The sequence below is a fragment of the Nelusetta ayraudi genome, unplaced genomic scaffold, assembly GCF_046127955.1.
Source record: "Nelusetta ayraudi isolate G7.1 ecotype Tasmania unplaced genomic scaffold, CSIRO-AGI_Nayr_v1 ptg000059l, whole genome shotgun sequence".
Classification (NCBI taxonomy): Eukaryota; Metazoa; Chordata; class Actinopteri; order Tetraodontiformes; family Monacanthidae; genus Nelusetta; species Nelusetta ayraudi.
In genome coordinates, this window is record NW_027466109.1 from 4,430,794 (window position 1) to 4,452,124 (window position 21,331).

Here is a 21,331-nt window from a genome sequence, read left to right on the forward strand (position 1 = left end):
GCGTGGGGACGTCCACCGGTGATTAAATGAGGAAGGAGTCATACGAGTGAGTGTGTGAACTTGCATTTTTCTCTCGCTTGTTCCCCCGCTGAGTCCTGATGTTTCACTTTGAAGGTGGAAGCACCGTGCCAGCCGCATTGACAGGAAGCGGACAAGAGAAAGTATGAGTAATGTTGGAAAGAAGAAGTTGGCGACTATGTTTCAAGGAGAAGGGCCCGTTGATCCTGGGTGGTCTGTTTTGTGCACATGTCAGTTTTTGACGCAAGAGCGCGACCGCAAGAGCTGCGACCGTCCTTTAATGTTGCCCGCTTAGGTATTCCTGCCAGTGCGGCGTTTACAGGGGAACAGGGGCCCTTATGTGGCGTCCGCGTCCTTGATTGAAGTCAGAAGCTTTAAGTGGAAGGCAGCAGAGCGGTGGTCAGAAAACCACAAACAATAACATTGTTGCCGGCAGCTACTTTAAATCTTCGCAAGATGAACTCTTATATTTTCTATTTTGATGAAACTGGAACTTATGACCGCTTCTCCAATAAATTGCGTGTGTTTCCCCTGCAGAAGACCAGCTGAAGATCTCACAGCTGGCTCCGTGGACGACGACTCGGACATCCCGGGCACCGCCTGGACGGAGCTGGAGCTGGACGAAGTGGACGACTTGGCCGGGCTGGGAGACGAGGAGCTGCCTCACATGCTGCTTCCCGACAGCCTGAGTCAGCTGGAGGAGTTCGGTCGACACAAAAGGCCTCGCAAAGCCCACCGCGGCCATGGAAGACCACGACTCTTCAGTGACCTCTGGGTCCGCATGGATAGGTGAGATGTTCGTTTATGATTTAGAAGCGAAGCAAAGAAAGCCGATGCTGGAGGAGATTAGTGACTTGTTTAGTTCTGCGCAGGTCAGCGGCCAAGGAAAGTAGCCTGAAAGTTTTCAGACCCACTCTGGAACAAATGCATCATACATCTGGCAAAGATTAATGATGCCGGATTTTTTTTATTATAAGATCCACATGAATCATTACAAGTCACTAAGATGGGGCAACAATATTTACCAAACAGGGAAATTAATTAGGAAATGATGTTTACCAATAAAATATGTATTTTTTAAAAATACATATTTTTAAATGTTTGTTTTTTTAAAAAAAATAAATATGTATAGCCATTAGAGTTATTGGAAATTACATTTCCGATGTCTGAAATTGCAAAACATTATTTTTATTACTTAAGTGTTTTCTTAAAGAAGTAAATGTGTGCGAGTTCAGCCTGTCAATGAACTCATTTTTACTTGCATGCTTTACTTTTTAGAAAGTATGTTAAAAACACATAGTTCTGAAAATTGTCCCCTTGTAATGTCAGAACAGTTCCAAAACACTCAGCCAGCTGTTAATTCTTCATTTTCAGAACCTTCCAGCACAAGCAGCATCACTTTTAGCAGAAAACAAAATCCAGGTGTCTTTGGCTGTAAACAAGGGGCTATCTATATATGTGTGTTTTCAGGGGGTCATAGCAAAAAATTACTTTTTGTTCAAAACAAATATGGCCATAATGACTGACCTCTAAAACTCTGGGCCTTGAAACCTGGGAGAAACTAGAAACTTGTCTTCCTTCTCCCCTGTAGCACCACTCCACCACCCGACGTCAGGATAGTAAACGGCTATGTCACAGTGGAGCCCCCTCTGACACACCAGGAGCAGCGCAGGCAGTCAGAGGTCCACAGCACCCAGGAGCAGCAGCAGCCCAGCCCTCCTTCGTCCCACCTGCCGGGCGCCAACTCTGCCCGGCAGATCGCAGTCAACGTTGCCCTTGCGCTGTCGTGTATCTCGGCGTGGCTGCTGTCACACACGCTGCTCTTGTCGTGACCATGGGACAATTACAAGAATGGGAATGGTAAAAAGCACTTGGTAACGCAAACAACAACAACGGCATATGCAAAAGAGAAAGGGAGGACACAGCAGAACTGTGGAGTGGGACGAGGCCGCCGTCATGGAGGAGATGGCAGCAGTCCTGCACGTGTCCGTCTCAACCTGGACACCAGCGGCCAGTGGACTGCGGCATCCTGAACACACCTCATGACAGCAACATGGTAGAATAACAAACACCTAGTATGATGAAAGCCTGTAACTAAAAGATTTAAAAAAAATGTTTGTGAGTATTCTACCTGAAGCTGTTTTACTGTAAAAGAAACTTAAGAATAAGAATAGAAAATACTAATAAACAGTCATAACTAAGCGGTGAATGAGTTGAGCCCACGCGGCGCCGTGACGGCAGCGTGTGGGAGACGGAGCCACTTTTGTAAATTGTGCATTTTGTTCATAAAGAAGTATTGTATATTTATTTTCTGGTGTAAAAAAAGAATATATTTTCTTGCTTTCTGAAGAAAAGGAAATAAACTCTGAAAACTAGAAAAGTGATTTCAGGGTTTTTGTTTTGTTTTTTTGTTCTTTGTGATCAAAACCTTTGAAGCCAAAACCAAAGAAATGGAGAAGGGCAGCCAACAGTGAGAGGAGATGGATTGGCCCTGAAGGTCTGCCTCGCTATAAACACTCCTCTTATCTGTGAAATAAGGATGTTTTCACACTGATTATTTATTGTCAGTTTTTCTTGGATGGACGCTCCAACGTTGATTCATTCTTATCTGACAGGCACACAGGAACTCACCTCTGAGTGTCAGAACTAATATTACGTAACGGCAGATAAATAATAATTGCCTGAGAACATCACCTGCAAGTTGTAAAACATGCTGAAGTGTCGAAGGGTCAAACAGGGGGAATTCACAACAAGTGAGCTCAGTCTGCCACCTACCGGCCGCTGAAGAGGGTACACCTCAGGCAACTGCCACTCGGTGAGGACACTCAATTAAGACCAGGGCTGACAACCTGGCAGAAAATAATAGAACAAACGAGAAATAAAAATAAACAATGTAATGACGATGTAGAAAGAACGGCGGGCAATAATAAAATGCTAGCTAAAATACTAGCTTCTTTCATAAATTACATTTCTGCGTGACTCCAACATTTCAATTCAAAACAGCTGAATTTACTCGAGTCATGTTCAGCACGTATCCTTTTCATCTTTAGTATTTGAACACACTCTTTAATGCCAATTGAATTATTTTTTTTTCACGGAGTTGGGAGTAGAACTGGTTCCGCCTTAAGTGCGCAGCGATGAACTTCCTGCTCGTGAGGCGCCTTCCTGGAGGGGACGTGCAAGAGCCCAGCGATCGTGTTTATCCCTCTTCTGCCACTGCTCCTCTTCTGGTCGCTACACTGAGCCAAACGCACGGTCAACATTATATTGAAATACCCCTTTTCACGTTCACTCTTTCATTGCCGGCAATAATCTCCAAAATGTACTTTATAAAGATCATGCACTTACTGAAGGATGGGCCCACAAAGCTTATTTTATTTGTGCTGAATGAGCTGCTCTAATTCCTCTATTACCTTTACAAGCTGTGTGTGAAGAATCAGTCAGACTCAATGGTGATTTAAGATACTCTACTGGCTTCATATATTTTTTGGAAATATTCTCTTTCTGGTAGAGAATTCAAGCTATTGTCTTAAGCTTAGCCTATTTATTTTCCCGAACAAAGTAGCTGTAAAATAACCAATAAACATCAGAGGGTGGAATGTAGAGAGATGGTAGGTAGTTGCCTCTGAAGAGTCTTCTAGAGTCTTCCTTTTTTAGTAAAGTAAAAGTCCATCTCAGTGAACGATGAAGGTCTTTTCTTCTCAAGTGTCATCAGCTGCCACTTCTCCACCCAGAGGTGCTGGAGCGACACTGCGGTGGCTCAGGGGTTTACATACATTTCCTTAAAAAGCAAAACAAAACAATTTGCTTTTGCGTATAATAATATCGATTTTAACTCTCCGAGGCCACAATAGAAGTGATTTAATTCAACCATCTGCGTGTCTTCTAAGGCCTTTCTTTCACAGTCTTTCCGTGCGCCTCCTATTCACCGTAAGGTGGCAGCAGAGTTGCATGATAGTAATAACAAAGTCTCTAAATGCAAACCAGTGAAGAAGCCTGTGCGGGACATGTCGGCGGGATGTGGATATGTGAACGTCACCTCCAAACAATGAATCTTAAACCACGGTTTCTAGCGACGGACTTTCAAGATAATATTACTGCAGATGCATGACCAGCTTGCTGATTTCTGCCATCGAATCTGCTGTTCAAAATTCCACCAAACTGAGGTCCACACAGATCGGTAGGGTATTTTTTTGATACTGTCATATTACCTTACGTATTCTTTTCTTGTAGTATCCACAAATGTGTGGAAAAATAGCTATTTATTGTTCGAAGTATTTATAATGTTCACTACAATTATCACGACATCTGAAAAACAACAAACTATTTTCGAAATTGGTTCGATTAAAAAAAGTATAGTGACGACAAACATTCCGATTTGATTCGATTTCGATTCGATTTGTTGCTTTAAAACATGATGATATAATATGTATATGATGCAATTTTGATGTTATTTTGTCTGTCTGCCCGTCAATGCATTTAAAAATTACATGTTTCAATATTTTCAGTTAGACCCGGTAAAATAATAATAAAAAGAAAGAATATAGTTTTACAATAAAAGTCAAACCATTTTTTATTGATGAAAATATGTTGGTTTGATATCTATTTGCAAACACATGAATATAGCCAGCCTAAAAATTATAATCCATGGCTTCCACAAAAAGCAGTGCACAAAAAAAAAAAAAACTTTCAAGTCAAAACTATTTCTCTCCCAAAATGTGGCCACACAACTAAAAATCAAACCAAGCAAATAAAGTTGAATAATTAAATGAAAATATCTAAGTTGTGGACAATAATGAACGATATGTTAAGCTGTAAAATTGTTTAAAATTTCTCAGAACATTCTCCAAAAAAATGTGTTCTATACACCAAACAAAATGATTTTTAAAAATCCAGAGCATTTTTTTTTTTTAAAAAAAGCAGTTTTATCTGTAATTATATCATTGACTACAGCCTTCCCCTCTTTGACACTCTCCTCTTAAACGGTTAAAGGAGGGGAGCAAAGAGCAAGTTTTTTAGAACAAACAGCTTTGTCGCCCCTTAAGCCAAGACAGGACAATATTTGCCTTCGCTAGAATACCATTTTCCCTGGACTTTGGGGTGTTGTTTGAAGGAGTGGGGGCCTTGACAGGGCGCCGAGAGGGCTGACCCTCACTCTGCCGAGGACGCGCCGCTGGCTGCATATAAATAAAAGATTACAGTGAAAAATCAATTTCTGAGTAAACTCATTAAAGATGCCGCTCACCTTAAATGATTCCCATTTCCTTTTTCTTTCAACCTGTTAAAGCCCCGCCGTCCCACCATCCGATCCCTCCCACCTCCCCTTCCCTCCCCTCCATCCTTCCTTTGCCCTGTTGCTCTCCCCCGCTGGTAATTACTTGCACAAGTCGTTTTTTGCCCTTTGATTTGCACCGTTTCACAAATGAAGGTTAAGTTTGTTTAACCGTGCTGGATTTGCCAGTCATGTTAAAGCATATAATGTGGCAGGTCCACGGTTTTCTCCACACCGCCCCCTCCTTACCCCCCCCAGGGCCTGAGCCTCCTGGGGGAGACGCATGAAGGGAGGGAGGGTAAGGGAGAGGGGAGGGGGGTGCAGGACTCCAAGGTTAAGGCTTACTGGGCCTGAGGAAGCCTCTGCGCTGGATCAGCCTCCAGACTCATTGACTTGACTGAAAGGAGGAGGCCAGGAAGTGGTTAAAAAATCACCTCCGCTAAAAGGGATTAAGAATCTGCTGTGTTTGCCCTCCGAGGATGTTAGATGGGCTCTCACGCAGGCCGAGACAACGGCGAGGACGACACGGGAGCAAGATAAGGGATCGTTTGTTCACCCCGTCCAAGGTCTCGCAAGCGAGAATCCTCCTCTTATTGACATTTAGTCCACAATGTTAATGGCGAGCGTGTCTCAAAAAGGAGAAGAAGAAGGAGCAGAAGAAGAAGAAGAAAACAGAGGGAGTGTGCACAAAAAAGTGCACAATGAGGGAAAGGGGGCTTTGTAGTGTTTGTTTTTTTTTCCATGCCGCATTCACCCTCGTTGGCTTCAGTCCTGATCAATAGCCGGCGGTGAGTGAAAGTCACCCGTGCCAAGGAGAACATCGATCCCGCAGCAGCTGCAGCCATTAAGACCATTTCAAGTGTCGCGCTTGCTTTTGTGGCGCCGCTTCCGCTCCTGCACAGCAACACTGACACGGCGGCCCGGAGGAGTTTGTCAGGGCGCAGCCAACTATTGTCGCAACGGCGTCCCACACAATGACGGCCGCGCCGAGGGGGCCTTTGTCCAGGCGTGATGCTGAAGGATGCTTTTTTTATCAAATGGTTTCACTCTAACACTAGATCCGTAATGGTGCGCCCTGTGTGTGTGTGTGTGTGTTTGTGGGGGTCTTTTCAGCGTCGGTCCGAGCTCATTGTGACCTGCGTGGTGTCGGTGACTGGCGCATGTTTCCCTGGATCTCCGTCTATAGCCCCCGGGATTGGGAAGCCATAAAGTGTGTTTAGCACTCGTTGCCTTCAGATAATCCCGCTGATAGCGGCCGCCAGCGAGGCGGCGCGCTTCAGAAAAATAGGCTCCGCTAATTCACAGCTCAACTGTGTTTGTGCTGGTTGAGACATTATGCTCTCCCATTGTGTGGCGTTCCCTTGAAGATGTGTGGCTTTGAGGCCCCGTGGCCTTGCGTTGCCACATCGCAGGTCAGGTGCAAGTCTCCCAGGCAGAGACGCGTCTGGCCCCAGTAAATGGCACATGCTGTTTTTCTTTTTTAATTTCAGTTTTTTTTTTGTCTGTGTGTTCAATCTTGAAACATTTAAAACTATTATGAACTTTTATGGCTCAATGCCCTTCAGCTCCAGCCCAGGCTGTTGGCACATGGGGGCTGCGCCGTTTCTCTTGTTTTAGATAAAAATGGCCGATGTTGTTTATTCAGAAGCACCACTGAGCGTGCTCACACGCTCTATTCCATGTTTACACTTTGTCAGTTTGATGAGCTGTAAAGGAAAATGCAGCAGCGCGGAGTTGCTGGCCGACATCTGTGAGCATGCAAGTTGTGTTAGGCGAGTATTGCTTCTATTAGAATCCTATCTATTAGAAGAAGTTGAATGTGACATTATAAATATTATTTTTACTGGTAAGAATGCTGGTGCTCCAGCGATCTTAATAGTTTTCTGCATTGTTTGCTGAAGATTTCAGTTGTACCAATTTTCAGATATTTATTCCTGTCTTGATTCTCAGTGAATCAGCTTCATACAATTGTTTTCAAAAATTAAATATATTGCATAGATAAACAAAACACAAAAAACACCACCAGAGATCTCAAGAAAATGCCATGTTTAACCCTCTGTTTACAGCCTCTCACGAAAAAACTTATCTTCACACCTCCTGCCAGACTGCATCTTGCTACCACATGTTTGGAACGAGACAAAACACACGGTGGCCCGGCCACAAACCTGGCTGGGGGCAGTTTCGCCAGTATGGGGAGAGGTACCCGCGCCTTTTGTGACATCAAAGAGGGCCGACTTCAAGAGTCTATTGGGAACAGGCAGAAGAAGTAAAGGATGGACGCTGGCAAGTTCTTCAAAAAATGGTGCGTTATGGTTAGAGAATGTCTGTAGCAGTTGACGGTGATTTTTGCATTTTCTGGTGTCAAATAAGAATAGAATAAAGTACGAGTACATAGAACTCGGTCACTGTGCGTCCTTTATTTTAGTCCTACGCAGTCGGGCGGAATAGTTTGTGTTTGAGTGCAGAGGTGGACGGAGTGAATGCGGAGCGAGCAAAGAAGGCACAAAGGAGAGAGAAATGCCGTGTGTGTGTGCGTGTACATGCCTGCGTGCGCACATTGTGGAGCAATGGCGGTGAGAGTGTTGTGTTTCACAGTTTTTTGCCATGATGCACTGCTTTATTATTCCGCACAAAGGGCACTTCACATGCGGAATGGGTTCTCTTTGATATCGACAGCAGCTTGAGGGAGAGAGTGCACTCAAAAACAGGCGCCGGGCAAATTTATTCTGGGAAAAAAACAGATAGTTGTGTACTTCCCTGGCAGCGGTCGCCGCACATGCGAAGAGCCAACCGCTTTGATGCTCCAGCGGTGACACTCCACACGCTAATGAAATATGGTAATTACAGCCACATGAAAGCCCCCGCCAGGGCCCGAGCTGGAGCAAGAGTATGAAAAACAACAACAAATATGACTTTTTCCCAAAAGATGCACGCTGTGATTAATTCTCCTGTTCGTAAACATATATTTTACGCCGCACACTCGCCACAAAAGCGGCGGAGGCCATCAGCTGACCCAGTCGGATGGGGCGGGGGGTTAAAGGTCCGCTGATTGGGAACCCCATTGTTCCCGTCTTTCAATGGGAGCGACCCCGTCTGCTGCAGGAGAGCGCCTGCGCCTGCGACTCTGGACCTTCTTTCCCTTGCGAGTAGGAAGATATTTTTTCCCCCAGGCTGAAATCTGGCCGGCAAAAAACAAAACTCTGCAGCGCAAACATTTTTCACGTTCGTGTGGAATGTCTCGCAAGCCCCAATTTGTGGAAAAACTGGTAACTTGCCGGTGGGAGGTAAGAAATTTCGAGCAAAGTATTATGTTTACAGTTTACACACTAGAAATGGGAGAAATGTGCCCGAGTTTTCCAGCCCGTCTCGGGAGGGAAAGAGAGGAAAAAAAAGTGGCAGATATTACAGCCGGTTCACGAGGGTGAGGACCGCAACGTGATATACAGTTGGTTCCTTTTTCCTTAAAATGGAAATGGGTTTTATTATTGCGCTTGAAGTGGTGAGTGGAGCCCATTTGGATGGTTGGTGAACTTGGCGGGAGGTTCGTCGAAGACGAGCGAGGGACAAACAGGGCCTGAGGTCTTAGCGGTGGCCTCTCCGCAGATGAGGGTATAAAGACACAGTCACATGTGAGAAAAACCTGCAGAGATGCAGCAACAAGAAGGTGGGGGGTGGCAGGGGTGACATGTGGAACAGATGTGAGAAGGAACATGGGGGACAGTGGGGAGTCGAACCCGCCGATGCTGAACACATCTGACTGGACGCTGAGAGCAGTTAGCACGGCCTGTAAAACACATTTGCACTGCCATGAATAACCTCGAATAAAACTCTTTCAATGACACTTTTAGTTGCCATGTCCTGGTTAGCAGTGTGAGATTCCACGACGTAAGTAAATACACCTGAAACAGCACCTGCAGGTGAGAGAATAGCAGCTAGCTAGCAGTGACACTGCAGTAAAAGTATGTCAGGCTATCAAAAAGTCATGATGGTTTTAAACAATACGTCTCCAGGAACATCAGGGCTTTAACTGCAGAGAAGCAGAGCAGTGGGGAGTATTTTTAACTCGTCAAACTATCATAAGTTTTGCTCTCCGCTCGTCCGCTTACACAGAATCTAAGGAAGAGTGACCAGTGGTGGACGCTGCAAGAGGCCAGGAGCACACACAGCCTGTCAATCCAGCAGGTTCACAGATCTGATTGGAGGAGGCATTTTTTGGTGTCTGTTCATCTAGAATAGCAAAAGGTAGAAAAGGTGATCGAGGAGAACAGTAATAGAAGCTGCTAGAATATAACACAAATATGACGCCGTTACGGCACCTGCTGTGGCATTCAAAGTCCAATATCATTGTCTTTTTATTCAGATATTGCTCCTGTTACAGCATTTATTGTATATATATTTTTTTTCAACAAATGGTGTGACATTCGGGCAACTCTTAACTCTTTTTTTTACATTCAATTTCAAAGTTTAACATTTGCATGTATAAATATGCAATGCTGGTGCAATAAGAGCAACCGTGAAGTCACCAGAGGAGGGAAGAGAGAGGGGGGAGGCAGGAGTGGAGGAGGAGGAGGAGGACGAGGAGGAGGAGGCCGTGTGTTTGACCATCGGTGTTTGCTCGCAGCCAGACAGCAGGTCACATCCCCATCCCGTCTTACACACACACACACACACACACACACACACACAGGGACACATGCACATACGCGCGCTGCACGACCCGCTGTCTCAAGGGATGTAGACTTCTACCCTCTGGAGGTCAGGGAGAAGGTGGAGGTCAAATGGGCTTTGATAGGTCCCGTTAATAGGATGGTGTGTGTGTGTGTGTGTGTGTGTGTGTGTGTGTGTGTGTGTGTGTGTGAGAGAGAGAGGGGGAGAGAGAGAGAGAGAGAGACACCAGCAAACTGGGGTGAAAGGGAAGTGAACAAACACACTGCGATGCACTGTGCTGACCCACAAGAGCACAAAATCTACACATGCACACACACACATGCACTGTGTGTGTGTGTGTGTGTCAGCATACACACCCTTTAAGGTCAAAGCACAGGGCGAGAATGTTAAACGGCCCAGGCCGGGACATCAAATATTTTCCTGCCCATCACCATCAGCAAAGCACCTGCCTGAAATCTCAAAGCGCATGTGCGTGCGCACGGAGGAGCGGCATAAAGAGGCCCGGCTGATGAAACTCTTTATTTATTAGAGCGCATGCACATGCACGCACACGCACACGCGTGCACACACACACACACACACACACACACACGCACACACACACACACCGAGTTGGGACGGATGTGCAGGGCAGGAAGATGGACAGATAGTCGGGAGGGTTAGCGAGGGTTGTTAGCGTTAGCGGGCGCCAGCGCTCAGACGGACAGATGGAGTTTTGGGCGCTAAGATAGCGGCTCATTTTTTTTTGTAGTTTCTCTCTTTCCCGCCCTGCGCTCCTCTCCTTTTATCGCTCTCCTCCAGGTGTATCCAGGTAACTCCAAGGCCACGCCGCTCTTAAAACCCGGCGACAGTCAAGGTAACGGCTAATTGCGGAACAGCACTCGTAAAACCTGCCTGTTTGCCTGCAGCTGCTCGCTGCTGCTGCTGCTGCTGCTGCTGCTGCTGCCCCGCTTGCATAAGACGACCAAACTAGCCAACAAGATGACGACCGACGCCAGCGGGGGGGGGGGTCTTTCCTCCTGGTTCCAACTCCCGCTTCAGGCCTTTTAAATAAATTTTAAAAAAAATAAACGCCATTGTCCAAATCTCTTGCCGCGACATAAGTTATTCTGCCTTCTCCTTCCTCTGCCCCTCACTGTCTTTATCTCTCCACTCCCCCTCCGCCGGCGCCCATATTTCTCTGACTTTATGAGTAACTCCGGCTCCCTCCCTCTTTTAATGTTTGATTCCAGGTGATAAGGGACGACCAGGAGATGAGTCCGACTGCGCCGGTTAATGTGGTCAAAGGGCAGCGGCGGTGGGAGGGTGTAGGGGGTTGGTGGTGGTTGCAGGGATGTCCGTCTGTCTGTCTGTCTGTCTGTCTGTCAGTCAGATAGCCCCCACCCCCCTCCCCCACCCGGGCGCCTTTAGCTTTTGGACCGTGAACTGTTGCCGGTGGCCAGGCCGCAAGCCGCTGAGAAACGCCCACATTTGAAGCAATCAGCCGCAATCTCGCGTGGCCGCTCTTATCTGACAATCTATCAAGATATGAATCAGGAGTTTGTATATATCTACTGTCACATGCACCTACACTAACCCCCCCCTCGCCCCTCCACTGAGCGTTGATAAGATTGCCAACTTCTCTTTGTACACAGGGCCAATAAATGCAAAAGGGTATACAAACCAGCGTGCTGAGGCGGATGGTTTTTGTTTCGTCTTTTTGTTTGTCTTGATAAGTTGATGATATTTTCTTAAGCCTTTCAGCTTTAAATGCGTGTCACAATTTTTTAATTCGTCACGTTGCCTCGCGTCTTTTAAATCCGGCGAATCTGAGAGACCCCGCAGCAGAATTCCTACACATCTGGAATTGTGTGTGTTTACATACATACAAAAATAAATAAATGCATAAATCAAACAACCCCCAATAAATTTTTGAAACTGTCAAACTCATGTGTGAAGGTTTTGCTAAAAGTCCCGGTCTACGCACGGACCACAATTCACCGTGAACTCCGCCGTCAGACGCGGTCGCCCTCCGTCTCCTCGCCTGCAGCAGCACTTGTTTGTCCCTGACCACAAAAACAAATGGCCGTGCGCTCCCACGCAACAGCGCGCGGCCATTGACAGCGGCTGAACTCGGCGGCTAATCACACGCTTTCACATCGTCTCCTCTCTTGTCCTCCGCCGCCGCCACTCTCCCTATTTGCACCGTTCTCTTTATCCCTCTTTTGTTTCATCTGATTTCAGCCCCTCGCCTTGCTTTCCGAAAACCATTACAAATTCATCGTGTGCCGCGGCGGCTGATTGAAGTGATGGGCTGATTCCTCGGAGCATCCCGCCTGATGGAGGGTGCTAAAGCAAATAGCCCAATGGGTCTGTTTAGATAACACTGACCTCTCGCAAACCACCGGCACCGCCGCCATCTGCTGCGAGCCCGGCTCTGTGGGCCTCGACTGTGCCTGTTCCTGGGTGAAAGCATCGGCGGGGGCAGAGGAAGGGGAAAAAATTAAAAAGAGTAGAGACAGAGAAAGGGGAAAATGTGAGAGAAAGATTCACATAAAAGACACTGAAAAAAGATATGTCGCGGGGATTGGAGGAGGAGAGAAAAGTGATCTGAAGCGTATTGTAACTCCCACCTGCCCTCTCCATGAACAACAGTGCTAGTCATCATCAGGGCGGATTGTCAAAGGGGAGACAAGGGTCTGCTTGGTCGGCTACCCCTGATCTGCATTCTGCCCATGGGGTTACCAGGGTAACAAGTACAGTATACGAAGAGGCGGGGAGGGCGAGGAGGGGCATGGAGAGGGCACTCACCCTTTTTTCCTTGGAAATGGATATTTGCCGCTTTGTTCTGCAGGGGGTTATGATCGAGTTGATTGGAGGAGGGTGGATTTTTTTTTATTTTATACTATTTATATATTTAACTATTTTTGTTTAAACTGTCCGCCCTTTCTGTCGCCTTCCGGAGCAGCGCGGCCAACTCGGCATTCGGGCCGCAGTGTAAAAACTGGAAAACAAGAGAAGATAAGCAATAAGTGTGCATTTTGAAATATTGTCTCTTGGCATTGTGCAACCCTGCTCACACTAGGGGCCACTTAGGTAGGCTCAATATCGCCGGCCTCTCTGTATCCACAATCGGCTCTCTGAAAACTCGGTGCTGTAAAACATCATTGCGGCTCATTCGTTTGACAAGGTGTTTTACAATCGCCCCATCAGGAGGTTGTTGTCGAGGGTCGCAGCCAGGAGACTCGCATGCTGCAACCGGCGCCATGTGCCCCTCTCTCTCCTGACGCTGCGCTGTAAACAGGCCGGCCCTGATGGCAAGGTGGCATGCTGCCCTAAGATAATGTTGTTCTTTAATTAAACCATCTCTGCTGCACTGTAAGGAGGAGGAGGAGGAGGAGGAGGAGGAGCGGGGGAGGGGGAACTGTAAAACTGCGAGCGTATAGGCTCTCTGGAGTGCGTCTATTAATAATTGTGTGTGTGTGTGTGTGTGTGTGTGTGTGTGTGTGTGTGTGTGTGTGTGTGTGTGTGTGTGTGTGTGGACATTTTCCAGCGCGTCTGCCAATTAAAACAACGCTCGCCTCAGTCAAAACGTGAAACCGAGCCCACTAATCACAGCCGTGCATCACCATCGGGGCTCATTACAAGGATCATGTGACCAAATGGTCTCTGAAGCGGCATCGACTTACCAGATAAAATCCTAGAGCAGATTCAAAGTCCAGATAAACGTTTTGCCGAGCCGACCGCTGCGCACTCAAATAACAGCAAAGACACAGGATATAATAATAATATAACAATATAGCTCAAAGATATGAGATTGAGAAGAAAGATTTTAAGGTTTTTCCTTTATTTAAAGTTTCAGTCTCAACAAATGTTTCTCTGTCATGTTATTCTGATGCTGATTACAGGGAATTGAGCAAATTCAATGACTAAATATTGCTTTTAAAATTGACCAATTGAATGATCTAGAAATATTGGATAGAATATTAAATATACAGACTGAGCTGACAGTCTTGCCGATATGAACATACTAGTCCAATGACCCATAAAAAAAAACTTTCCTGTGTAATTATTTGTTTGGTTAACCATATCAATTTGACAATTTATGATATTTTTTGTTTATTTATGTCTTTTATTCAGGGTTGTGCTTAAGTTCTGCACAGTGCCTCGATTCTCTGACCTGTCCGACTGTGAGCAGCGGAATCACTTCTCTCTCATTCTTCCTGCTTATTGCGTCATTGTGAGGATTTTGCCTCGATTGTAGTTCTCGATCAAAAAGGTGAAAAACGTAGAGAGAGAGAAAGAGACTCAAGGGATTCTTGTTATTGTCTGTTCAGGACAGTTTGTGTTCAGGTGGACCGCTGTCATCTGTTCGTGCTTCTGGTCATTTAAACAGTCTGCGAACTGCTGCTGCTGCTGCTGCTGCTGCTGACGGAGTCCGTCTCCTGTGGGTCCTGCACTGCAGTGTTCCGTCGCTAGGAGGAGTCGTGAACGCAGACAGGTTCCCTCCTCTGTGCAGAGATAACGGGGGTCCACATCAGCCCCAGGCCCAACCAGATCAACAGAAGACATTTTCACAACAGTAATGATAACCATGTTAAAAAAAATGTATTGATAAATCTAAACGACATACTATGTTTATATAGTGAATGGGCGGTGCACAAAAAATATGAAATATCGGCTACATTTTGATTCCAATTTTTGGATCCCCCTCAACTTGTGAGAAAGTCTGTGTAGAAAATTATCATAATATGGAGACTGGGGCTGCAGGGAAAAAATGTCATTTAGAATTCAAGATTCCTATTCAAAGAGTCTCCACACCGATTGTCCTGCTGGTCATCTGCCTCGATAGGATGCAAATGTGGAGGTCTATAGGGCCCGGTGCGGGGGAAGGCCATTGATTTGAGATGAATACAGTGGCTACTCTCGGGCCCTTCACGGTTATTAGGACTAATAGAGAAACATAAAATAGTGAGAGTGAGAATCACGGCACGGCACAAATGCCCTAAATGGGAGGCTACTCCACGGGCCTCTCGGAGAGTTTGGCTTGCAATTTGCATTCCTTTGTGTGACAACTTGTAATCCTCCCCTCAGCATGCCAAGAAACACACAACAGATTTATTGTCCCCGTCAACAAATTGTTTAAGTCATCCCAAACCTATTACTGCCTAATGCAGAGGGAACAAGTCCCCCCCCCCCTCCCCCAGACACAGACCCCTTGCGCGGCTGGAGGCCCCCACAGCTCTACCGCTGCACCGCTTTGTTGGCCCTCCCACTTCTATTGAGACCCCTGGGCTGCACTTGTGGTGCTCTGTACCATTTCTTTATGCCAGGGCTTTGGCTTGTCACATAGTTTTTTGGTGTCGGGACTGTGGAGCTAAATGGACATCTGAGGTTTGGGGTGGGGTGGGGGTGGGGTTAGGTTTTGGGGGGGGGGGTGTCTACACAAGCTACTGAGATGGTTTCACACATCCCAAGTGCATGCTTGGTTGGAGGCAGCAAAAACGGTCAAAAGGGTCGAAAAGCACACATGTTTACAGCTGTGGGACAACATCAAAGCAGCGGCATGCATGCTACACATAGTTAAGAGCTGATTTTTACCAAACTAAAGTACAGGCTAGCGAGCATGCAGACAAACAAGACACAAGAACCCCACTCGGAAAATTATCTGTTTGCAAAAAAAAAATTATGTAAATATAATAAATAATATGAGAATGATTGGAATATTTTCCTTTGAAATCCAACTTTAATCTGTGCGTTGCAAATACTTTTTGTTTGTTTGTTTGATTTTGTCATATTTTCTTTTAATTGCTACCTCATAGCCAGGTTGCTATTTGCTTTTGTGGCTCTGTCATATATATATATATATATATATATTTTTTTTGGCGCACGACCGCATCTTCACGTGCCAACGAAAAACACAACACAACAACAGCGTGTTTTTGTGTGTCTGGGACAGGCGTGGACCGACTGGGTGGCTCTCCGCAGCAGGCACGACACACAGGAGGGAGGATGGCACTGGGATGCACCTTTCTAAATTATTACTGTCATTTTATTTTATTTTATCAGCTCTCCAGAATGTTTTTTTTTTTTTTTCTTGGTTTAAAATAATCCCGAATTGGAGTTCGTGAGAAATCTTAGAGCAATGAATACGCATGAATCGAATTGTGGAGTTAAATTAAAAAATAATAATAATAAAAGAAAATAAAAGAAAATGCAGCTAATGAGAGAGTCGGAGGAGGGGCCGGGGAGGACTGCGGCCCATCTGTGCGCGTCGAGCCCCTGCGCTGTGGGATTCAAACGCGGGGTCAGGCCGGAGAGCCGGAGCGGGCCGAGATCTCTCCCCCCACCGCCAAACATAACGGCCCTTTGATTCGTTTGTTTGGACACACACGCATTCATGTCTAATTGTTGTTTTTCTTTTTTTTCTTTTTCTTTCTCTCTTCTTTTAACCCCGCCCCCCCCACCAGCACCACCAGCACCACCCGCAAGTGGCGCTGCCCCCACAAGGCGCACAGACGGGCGCATATGGCCGCGGCACTCTCGTCAAACCACACCAAACGGCTCCGTGCGGGGCCGCAATTTCCCATCGCATGCGGAGCTGCCGGGCTGCGGCTCTCTGGCACAACAAGCGTCATCCTGCTCGTCTCTCTCTCTCTCTCTCTCTCTCTCTCTCTCTCTCTCTCTCTCTCTCTCTCTCTCTCTCTCTCTCTCTCTCTCTCTGTTATGTAGCGAAGGCTTATCGCAGCCGTAATTATAACGGAAGTCAAAGTCGGTTTTTAGCATCAATGGAAAAACCCGGAGAAAAAAAAAAGAAAAGAAAAATCCTGTCCCGCATATGAGAAGCTGGGAGTCAAGCATACAGCGTGAAAATGGTTTTTGCAAGGGTGGGTGGGGGATAAAAAAAAAAATATTTCAGCGCAAACGGGTTTGTTTTATGCATGGAAACATTTCAACTGTAATCACTCGATTCATGCAGCAAACATAACAGGCCACGATAATGGTCGAAAAGTATTACTTAAAGATATAATATCATTTAAACGATAACTTTTTCATTTGTTTCTTCATTTATTTTGAAATTGGGTCATTAACGGCAAATCAAGCGCGACCATCGACTTCCTCTTTGTTCAAAACTGAGTCAAGCGTCGCTGCCGCACATTAGCAGCTCCAACAATTCAAAGCCACCTCGGTCTTCCCACAGATTCCTTTTTTTTTTTTTTTTTCCGTCGACTTCAGCTAATTATCAACCTAATTAAGATAGATTTCCACTATCTAATTCAATTCAATTCACCTGTACAAAGAAAGGGGACATTATGGAGGTGAGTGAATGGCTTGACAAAACAATTCCTCGCCATTGAAGCAGCACAACCTGCTCGAAAGGAGCCTGGGCTCAAACACGTGTTTCTCTCTCAGTCCCCGGTGCTGCTGTGATATCATGATTCATTAAACGCCTCCAAATAACATCATCCATGACATAATTCTGGAAGACTAAATAATCTTTACAAGTTAATCAAAATAAACTGCTGCATGAAATTTCATTTTATGAAAGAATGTAAATACATACAATAAGTAATCATTACAACACGTTAATTAATTTCCTTAAACATGACGTTCGTAGTGCAGCAATAATAATAATAATAATAATAATAATAATAATAATAATAATAATAATAATAACAATAATTAAATTGTTCACTTTATATTTTGACAAGAAAATCTCAAAGTGCTACAACAGTAATCCGAATGAATTAAAATCAGTTAACACGCATAATAATAATAACATACATTGGGGAAAAAGAGGTTACTTGTACAAGCTTGTTGTTTTATTGTTTAGTTTTCAGGCCTCGAACCAAAGAAAATTTTTAGATTGTGGAAGATTAAAAAAAAAAAAAAAAAAAAGTTAATTAAATCTGTATAAATGCTATATATTCAACAAATAGTTTTTGGAAAAGTTGTGGAATATGCCTCCTTTGTTTTTAGGACTTTTATTTGAACACAAAAAAGGCCTTGATATTGTCATTCATGTGAAACAAAAATGATATTCTAGTGTACTAAGGAAAATATATAAAAATCTAAAATAGAAAAAAAAAAAAGCGGCAGAAGGTCAGACAGGAGTTTTCCGTTTTGGAAGAAGTCAGGGCCTAAATTAAACAGTCTCCCTCAAGGCAAACATAAAGCCAGAATGACCTCAGCTGCATGAATTTCATCAGAATACATTCATCCGGCCACACGGCTTCTTGCACACATGCCCTTGGGTTTAGCTTCTCCCTCTCTCCCTCTCTCTCTCTTTTCTCCCCCTCCGACCCCAGACTGTCAGCATGACTCAATCTGTCGACAATCAATACTCTGCCTGGAGCCTATTGAATAAATACATGATTCAATTATTTAGAAAACTTGCATGCAGCCCTAATCAGAGGCGGAAATCCGATGCAGAAGCTGATTAAGGTTTGGCCTGTCCCAGCGGTGCTGCGAAAAAGAAATTGAACCAGGAAGAGAACTTGTTGGTGCCCATTTGCTGGAGCTTTGAGTTCTGTTTTTTTCTGTGGGACTCAACTTCATGAATATTTACTAATCTGTTAAATTGCTGGAGGGGTGAAGTTTAGCCGTGGTGACTCGGCATGGTGGTGGTGCTGGTGGTGGTAGCAGCAGCAGACAAGCAGGTGTTTTTCCCTGCGTGTTGGAGGGTCCCACCAGGGGGGCTCGAGGACGCCGTCATCCCAGGTCTCCCCTATTCTGCGGCCCTGCTTCACCTCCTCTCTTCATGTGGACGGCCTGCTGCTTCCCAACCCCCTCGCTCCTCCTCTTCTCCTTCTTCTTCTTCTTCTTCTTCTTCTTGGGCTTTTGATCAAAGCTGGCCTCTCTGCCACGGCCGCCCATCGGGGGGCTCCTCACCCTCACCTACAACAACAGTTCCCGCTGGGCGTCCCTCTCGGATGAACACATGTGGGTGCAAACACCCGGGGGCAAATCCAAGAACACACACACGCACGGACCAAACCCCCCAACAAGAAAAGGGGGAAGAAAAAAAATATATTAATGTGAAAGTAACAGCGTGCAGGATGTTGTAAACGAACAAACGTAAATGATTGCGTGCACGCGAATAAACAAGAAGCACGTGTGAGCGAAGCTCGCATGCGATCGCCGTCCATGCTTTCATATGGATTCGCACGTTTGCAGCTTAGTCGGTGTTGTTGCGCAGAGGAGCGGGCAGACATTGTTATCCCGGCTGCGTGTGCGATGTGTCCACTGTGCAAACACATTATGGACGCGGCATTTTCCACAAAGACAGACGCGAGAACTAACAAAACATCACAGCTTGCTTACACATGGAGCCCAGCACTTAGTTCCACCTGTAAGCTTTTATGTAAAAGGCCTCGCTGCCCAAGTTACTTCCTCTTCTGTGCTTGACCTCAAAACTACTCTTATTTGGTGTGTGTGTGTGTGTGTGTGTGTGTGTGTGTGTGTGTGTGTGTGTGTGTGTGTGTGTGTGTGTGTGTGTGTGTGTGTGTGTCCTCAATTATACTCACGAGAAAGACTTTGGCCTGCAGTCCAGAGGCGCTTGGGAGGATTCCAGTACCTTTTATTCAAAAAAATAAACTCTGCGTTTTACTCATTGCGGCGGCAAAATGTTTGTTGACTTCTTTCATTTGTCTTTCTCAATGGACTGTCGTGGGGTTGTGCCTTTTGGAAAAGCCATTGTTCCTGCCTGAGAACTGGAAGTAATCCTGTCGAAACATCTGGTGATGACTCAAGCTGCGTATCAGATACACATCACATGTGATTCATTATCCTGAGGTTAGCCTGTCCCAGGCAAATTGGACTTTGTATATTTTCAGACAGTCCCATACATATACATGGGACCCCGCTGTGATGACACATCGGCCTGATGAAAGTGTTTCCAGTGTTTGTGTCCCGGTTCAAAGGGGTTGATGGGTACCTCCACTGGCGGCGTGACACAGGAAGCACCTCGGGGGCTAATCCTCTCCAGCCTCACCTGCGCCCCCCTGAGGCCCCGCCTCGCCTTTCCAGTCCTAAGAACGACCAGCCAGGGTCAATTAACTAATTAAGTGGCAATTAAATCGGTAACCGCTTCCCGAAGGTTGTGAGGTAGCACAGTGGAGGGACAGCGAGTGGTCAGAGGGTTAACCAGAACAAGTTTAGAAGGGTTTTTTTTTTTTGGTTCTTAAAACACAATGACACAGAAAAAAAAACAATGGGTGGGGGAAAATGTGGTGAACTGAAATACCAGCAATGGATGGAACAAAATAAATGGATCAGCAAATACATTCTTTTAGCGAGAAAAAGTACTTTTTAAAATAAAAGTTCAACACATTCCTTGGCAGTACAGCGCGTCCTTTAATTGGGTTTTGTTCTTACCTAAAATGTTGTTTTTTTTTTAATCCACTTCACCCTTGAGTTAATAAAAACTTCTTAAAGGCAGCCACATGATGCAGTCATCCCTCTTGTGTTCATGTTCCTGGACTCATCCTACCACCAGTGGTTTCAGATTGGCAAGGATTTTCCGCCGGCCATGCTGAGTCAAGCCAAGCGGCTAATAATACCAGCGCAACCAGAGCGGAGGTTCATCCAGTAGCTTCATCCCCACCCGCCCGCCGCCCCGACCGTGCAGGCTAAATCACACGGTCGGGATTGTTTTTGAGCGGTCCGTCCAAGTTTTCTCTGCGTTAACCTCACATAGACACAACTACCGCCAGCGCTTCCAGCTCCGTGCTGACTACACTGTTCTCTCTGTGAGGCTTTTTTTTTCTTACTTTTCTTTTCTTTTCGTCTCTACATAGGCTCCTGCTGTTTGCCTGCACTGTGCTTCAACCTGCGGCGGTCCGAGTGGACCAGAAACACAAAGTCGTTGAGTTTACAAAGAAGCTCCGCCGAGGACGTCTTTAGCTCCGCAGGAGCAGACAGGCGGCCAACGTCCTTGCGATGATATAACACGTCCCTGGCGGAGTTCTGCTCAATTTGCTCTCTGTATGAAACGTAATTGAAGGCTGAAAATTTGCTCATACTATCCGCTTCGTCCCGAGTTGTTTTCTTGTAGGTTATTGCAGCAATTTTATGGTTCATTTTTAAAGTCCTGCCTTTGAGAAAACCCGCTCGGTTGGTGAACTCAGAAATTAATAACACCTCAGTTGCCTTGCAAAGGGGATACTGCCCTCTGGAAAGTGATTTCCTCTTGGCCAGACCCGAATCCTGTCTTACCTACACATCCAACACAAGCTGCAACCCAACCTGCTCCCAGTGAGCCCATGCTGGCGTTGTCCTTGGCCCTGCTTCTTCCCCAGTGGGGCAGCGTATTAGACATATTCCTTCACATTAGGCCCGACAGTGTTCTTAACTCACACTGTGTTCGCTTGTTTTCAGCCTTTTTTTTTTTTT

General features: G+C 45.7%; 2 protein-coding genes across 2 annotated transcripts in view; one reads left to right on the plus strand and one right to left on the minus strand.

Moving 5' to 3' along the window:
* The window catches only part of trabd2b (TraB domain containing 2B), a 61,708-nt gene extending 59,310 nt beyond the window's left edge, over positions 1–2,398 (plus strand). Inside the window, exons 6-7 of the mRNA XM_076039654.1 lie at positions 556–807; positions 1,610–2,398. Of these exons, the coding sequence (XP_075895769.1) occupies positions 556–807; positions 1,610–1,850 (493 nt within the window). The 3' untranslated portion in view covers positions 1,851–2,398. The remainder of the gene's footprint in view (positions 1–555; positions 808–1,609) is intronic.
* foxd2 (forkhead box D2) overlaps positions 1–21,331 on the minus strand; it is a 122,939-nt gene that overhangs the window by 44,489 nt on the left and 57,119 nt on the right. The gene's annotated exons all lie outside the window — the stretch shown is intronic.